This window comes from Lolium perenne, chromosome 3, assembly GCF_019359855.2.
Source record: "Lolium perenne isolate Kyuss_39 chromosome 3, Kyuss_2.0, whole genome shotgun sequence".
NCBI classification, from domain to species: domain Eukaryota; kingdom Viridiplantae; phylum Streptophyta; class Magnoliopsida; order Poales; family Poaceae; genus Lolium; species Lolium perenne.
Window position 1 is genome coordinate 290,495,511 of NC_067246.2, and position 6,162 is coordinate 290,501,672.

General features: G+C 50.6%; 1 protein-coding gene across 1 annotated transcript; it reads left to right on the top strand.

Moving 5' to 3' along the window:
* Window positions 1-396: 396 nt before the first annotated feature.
* On the top strand, window positions 397-2,736 carry LOC127338802 (uncharacterized). Its single transcript, XM_051364776.2, has 3 exons — window positions 397-820; window positions 936-1,125; window positions 2,014-2,736. The coding sequence occupies exons 1-3, from the start codon at window positions 716-718 to the stop codon at window positions 2,433-2,435; spliced, it is 717 nt and encodes a 238-aa protein (XP_051220736.1). The 5' UTR covers window positions 397-715; the 3' UTR covers window positions 2,436-2,736.
* Window positions 2,737-6,162: the final 3,426 nt, after the last annotated feature.

Below are 6,162 nucleotides of genomic sequence, written 5' to 3' on the forward strand. Positions count from 1 at the left end.
CCGCCGCCGCGCCCGTCGCAGACTGCATCCCGCCGCCGCGATTCCCCAAATCCGCGAGCTAGCCTCCGCCGGCCGGAGAGAGGACAGGTCCTGCCGCCGCCGCTCCGCGCGGGCTTTGCCCGGCGGAGACCACCGGCGACGGCAGGGGAGGAGGGGACGGAGGGGGAGGGGTGCTTGCCGGCGGGTGGTGTCGCCGCCCGTGTCGCCCAGGGGAGGAGCGACGCGGGGGCCGTTTTGAAACACGCGATATAGAATAATAAAGAATCAGAGATGTGCATGCATTGCAAAATGGACGTTGGTCTCTGAATATTCTCAGTCAATCTATTCGATGCCCAATGCTTACACACACACACACACATAAAAGAACACTAGCTATTCTAGGAAGCCTACGCCATGCCATGGCTCATCACTGCTCCCACTGTCCACACATCTCATCAGTTCAATTCACAACTCTACCTCCATCACCATGTCATCTTCAATAAATTTCCCAATGCTCTTTCAAAGCTTTCAATTTTCACGCAAAAGATGGCATCCAGCTCGAACCCACATTTACACATTGCTTGCAGTAGGCAGCAGTGCTAGTAGTACTACACCTATTGCCCACTAGATAAATGCAAAAGCCTCCATGAGTGAGAGGCTCTCTATCCACACAAAGCTCAAGAACACTTTGCTCTACAGTATCGAGCATTGCATCCAAAGGTCATAGCGACATATCATGAGCACTAGCTCGGAGGAGAGAATGTTTGAGATGGATGCTGAGCCACCATCGCCACCGGAGTCCATGCCTATGCAGCATCAAACTACATGCCACATCATTGAGGTGTGTGAAACAGCTGCATTTCTCTGCCATTGCTAGCCTGCTCTGATCTCAAATGTTGAATCTCTGTTGCTTTACTTACCTTCTCTTTCGCAAAATGTGTGTATCATTCATTCAGGGCATCCTCGGGAGGTGCACTCAGGTGGAGAGCGAGATATACGAGAGGGCCATGGAGCATGTAGGGAACATGGGGGAGGAGAGGAAGAGGAGCAGCTTGAAGAAGAGGCTCATGGTGAGGCTGAGGAAGGATGGCTACGACGCATCCCTCTGCAGGTCTTCATGGGTCGCCACCGCCAAGCATCCGGGAGGTAAAGTCTCTCAGGGCAAAACCATGGCTGCCTGCTTTCTGTGTGATGCTGCTTCTGAGTATTTTATCCTCCCTTGTTTTTTTACCATTTTTGTGTGTGCTTCGCCTCCTGTATCCATTCGAAACTGGGCTGGGTTGCCCTGAGAAAATGCTGCCTAGCTTAAAACAGCATGTTTCTTCTTTTGGTAAGGAAAGCAGTTCCCAAGATTACCACATTTTCTTTCGCGTTAACTGCCATGTGATTTAACTGACTGATCTCCTTCATTCACAGCCGTTTCCCCTATTTCTTTTTCAACAAAATGTAGGAGTACTTGTTCTCCATTTCGCTTACCCGGCATACGCCACTGCAAATTATCATTCCTCCATGTAAAGCAAAACAAAACACTTGCTACAAGAACACATTATTTGGTATTTAAAGCATTCTTCAGTTCTTGATTAATATCGCCACTCTTGTTAGTCTGCAGAACACATGATTCACAGCTCCTTTCATATGCATGGTAGAACTACTCGTAGTAAGTAGTAGTATCATGGCATGGCAACGATTTTGTTGATTCAATTAGTACTAGCAACACACTAACTCTTGCTCCCTCAAAAGAAACAATGAGGTGCCTGAGATACTGCAAGTTAACACGAGCACAGTGCAAGTTATTATTCTCTCCCCCAACTAAGCATTGGTCATTTCTTGATTACTATCACTACTTTTGGCAGAGCAAATGATCCACAGCTCATTTCTTATGCATGGTATTACTACTAATAAAACATCTTTACAATATTTCATGCCAAAGACGATTTGATTACAGTTAGCGACCCACCAAAGCTTGCTCCCTGAGAAGAAACCATGAGCTGCCTGAGACTTTTTTAACCAGGCAGGCACCCATGTCCCTTGCAGGTGACCACGAGTACATCGACGTCCACGTGGCAGCGGAGGGCGGGGCCAGCCGGACCAGGCTAGTGGTGGACATAGAATTCAGGTCCCAGTTCCAGCTGGCTAGACCGGCGCCATGGTACGCCCACCTCTCGAGCCGGCTGCCCGCCGTGTTCGTGGGCCCGCCGGACAAGCTGCGGAAGGCCGTGGCGCTGCTGTGCCTGGCCTCGCACAGGTCGCTCCGGGAGAGCGGCCTACACGTCCCGCCGTGGAGGCGGTCCAGCTACATGCAGGCCAAGTGGTTCGCCTGCCCCGCGGCGGCGCCGCCCGGCGGGGGAGACGACGACGGCACAGTGGCCCAGTGGTCGGTGGCCAAGGAGAGAGGCGGCGGGGCCCGCATGTCGGGCCTCTCCTTGGAGCTGGATGGCTCCGCGTGGGTGCAGTGATGTTTTTTTTCTCACAAGCTCTTTGGTGTTTGGAACTTTGGATAGGGTAGAGAGATGTTCAGGATCCAGCAGTTTTAGGTTTGGAGGTGTGGTGGTGCCGTGTAGTGTAGTGTAGTCAGGTCAGGAGTCAGTGCTCTGTGGGGGCAGTGGCCTTTTGAAGTTTTGCTTACGCGATCAACAGGTCGTCTCTCTGACAGACCCGGCACCATATTTTGGGGGTGGACTTTCCAGCAGTGTAGAAATGGAGCAGAATATCCAGGTAGCCAGTTTAAAAATCGAATAATATCGCAGTTTGCGACGGCGGTCATATACTCATATTACTGCAACTCGCAATGGCGGTGAAGAGTATCACAGTTAAACTTCAGAAACACCATGTGAAATAATATATCTTCTCGTTTAGGTTGATTTGGCTGTGAAAAATCGCAGCGGTCCACAAAACTGTAGCGGTTGTCCATGGACGTACGCCCTGAATTTTGAAGCGTGACCCTGGGTCACTGATGGCACAGTGATCTCCTTCAGGCGTCAGACGCCTGGACCTGTGTGCTGCGACAGTGCGCCCAGGCCAGCCACGGCGTTCTTATCGTTTCACTCGTCGGTGACTACTAGCTCCGCTCAAGCTGTGCGCACGCCGTGTTCGCCGCCGGCTGGTACCTGCCATGGCGCCGGACACGCTACTGCTCGCGTCGTCGCATCCGTGTTCCACTTCCACGGAGCTTGGATTGCTTGGATCGGTGCTATACATACATCATCAGGGCGAATCCTGCAGCTTTTGTCACCGGCTGTGTCCGCGTGAGTCACTTCGCCGAGCTGCACCTACAGTGACGGATATGTCTGTGAGATGAATGACCTGATGAGGGTCTGTTTCGTTCGTACGATTCTGAAAAACCGTAAGATTAGGAGCGTGATTCGTTGGCAACAAGCCCATTTCTTGCATCTAGTAGGCCAAAGTTCGGCGTGTTTGGTAGGACAACCCGTCTCAAAATCTTGCTCGCAAGCTCCTCAAAGCACTATTTTCGTTGCACACTTAGAAACGCTCGATTGTTCTGTTTTGCGTGAGCCAAGATCCAGGCGACCAAAAGAGGAAAAGCTGCGCCCCGAGCGTGCAACCTGGGAAATGGCGCGACCACGCACAGAGCCACGAAAAGTTAGCGGGAGAAATTTCGTCACCTCAGCCCACTTATGTCACCGCATGGCTCACCGCCGGAAATTTCATCCCCATCCCCCCCCCCCCCCCCCTTCGAGCTCTGCGAGCCGGAGCGGAGCTTCATCGATGGCAAGGTAAGAGATGGCGACAACCCGTCTAGGAGGTGGACGCTGGCGGCAAGCGGGCTTCTTCATCTTCTCTGACCTCAGCAACCGATTCTTCTTCGATGGCGGTGAGTCTCGTAACCCTAGCTCAGTACGATCTGTCACCATGTCTGGGAGTAGGTGATTTTGTAGATCTGAGCTAGATTGTAGGCAGTGCATAGTCATCTTTACTCAATCTTGCTTGCTACATGCACATTATGATCTCTGCTGGTGCGATTTGTAGCCGATGATGTGTGCTTGAAGGTTGCTCGTCCGTATGTTGTTTCCCTACTTGATATGCAGATCTAGACGAATTACACTTTTTACTTTGCCATAATAGTAACCATTCATGTTAGATCTAGTTGTAATGATGACAACTTACAAGGTTCTGATCTACATCTACTTTTATGTTTGCAACTCTGAATTGTATTAACGTTGTACCTTCACTGATTGGTGCCGTCTTTGTACATGACCACTACCTAGGGGTACACCCAAGATAAGTTCGAGCAGGCCCTAATTGATACCCAGGACAACATGTCATGCATTCTTGAGACCTAGCTAGCACTAACTTACCCGCAAGATGCGGAAGTGAGGCCGATGCCACCCTTGCGTTCACTGCTTGTCGACGAACAACACCTGGCAGATGAAACCTTGAACTCCAAGCACAAGACGACCAAGGTTGCTAAAGCACACACCACATGTGGGGGGTGGCTAAGTTGGGCCAGTCCACAATGAAATGGCCAGCTTACCTCTCCACCTTTGTTCTGAACCGGATGTGCTCCATCATCAAAAGCGGCATCAGGACAGAGAAGGGGTTTAAGGAGGTGCATCTCAATGTCGTTGCCAAGAAGATCTTTGAGTACTGCCAGCAGGAGGTGTCGTCAACGCATGTGTACAACCACCTGCGTAAGTGGAGGTCCAGGTGGATCCATATAAGAAAGCTGAGGGACCTGAGCGGCGCCGGATGGGCTGAGGAAACGCAAAACATCCTCCTTAACGACGACCACAACATAGGCCATGTCTCGGTACTGGCCTCTCACTTGCACGCCAATTGAATTGCACACTACTTCACTTGCACAACTATAACATGTTTGCTAACCAGCTATTTATCCTCTTGTATTAGGCTCACCCAAAGGACATCGAGTTTCTCAACAAGCCAATTAACAACTACTCCCAGATGCAGCTGATCTTTGCCTTCGGCCTAGCCACCGGCAAGCATGCCATGGGCTCTAATGAGCCTCTGGGAACACCTGCTGTAGATGATCCTAGCACTCAGGATCTGATACGGTTGTGCTTGAAGACGACTACATGCCTTCCGCTCCTGGTGTTGGCGCCAGCGCTGCCCCTCGTCATTGAGCTGCAACTGATGCCGACAAGAAGAGGAAGAGGCCGGTCTTCGCTGAGAAGGGTGTTGGCCACATGACCTTCATCGCGGAAACTATCAAAGTGGTGGCGCATGCCATCACCAATTCTGCCCCTCCCGACGTCCACCCTGCCCTCTATGTCACCGTCATGGATGCCTCGTCTAAGTTTAGCGCAGAGGCGAAGATGGTGGCTCTAAGCCACCTCTTCGACAACAGGGCCTAGGGCAACAGGTTTGTCCAGATGTCCAAGAACCACATGGAGCTCTGGCTTAAGACCTTCCTGGGCAAGCACTACTACGTGTAGTGCTCCCTTGTGATGGGGTGGTGGTGATGCATGCATGATGAAGACGACGAAGATGTAGGTTGTACATTTTGAAGTAGCTAGGGCTTGATGAACAATGATTCCATGGCTTGTACGTTATGTGAGGTGGTATATACTAACCCCTCACATGATGCTAAAAACTTGTGGTCATGTGGGTGGTAGGATTACACCCTCTTTTGATGTGGTGGTAGGATGACACCATAGGTGCTACTGTGGTCGTTAGTCAGATCACGCTAGCAAGTAGATTGAACTTATGTGATGGTTTTGCCTATATGATCATGCATGCTAACATTGCTTAGCTTATGTGCTTCACTTGTCTTGCAATGCTATGTTCCTTGATGTCACTATGGAAGTGTTTCAGGAGTGGGCCTCTGGTGAATGGATACGAGAACAACCTCCACAAAGGGTACAAGACAAGGGAGGAGGAGGAAGAAGCTTACTCGAAGTTCTTATCGTAATAGGTAGGCTACTACATGCATCCACAGGTCGGGTACCTGAATCTCCACCTAAGATCCCAGGTCCCGGTGAAGGGAGCAGTGCGAAGAACTTGATCATCGTCATCCTTGTGATCTAGATCATGTATATCATGCGATCATAAGCTAGTCTGATCACCTGTAATACCCTAAACCCTTGACTCATCAATGGTAACCTCACCAACAGTGTGTGCAACGTGACCATATCGGGCCTTATGTGGGCTTCCAAACATTGTGCTTTGCATAAACAGAGCAAAAAAACACGATTTGTGGCCTTCCAA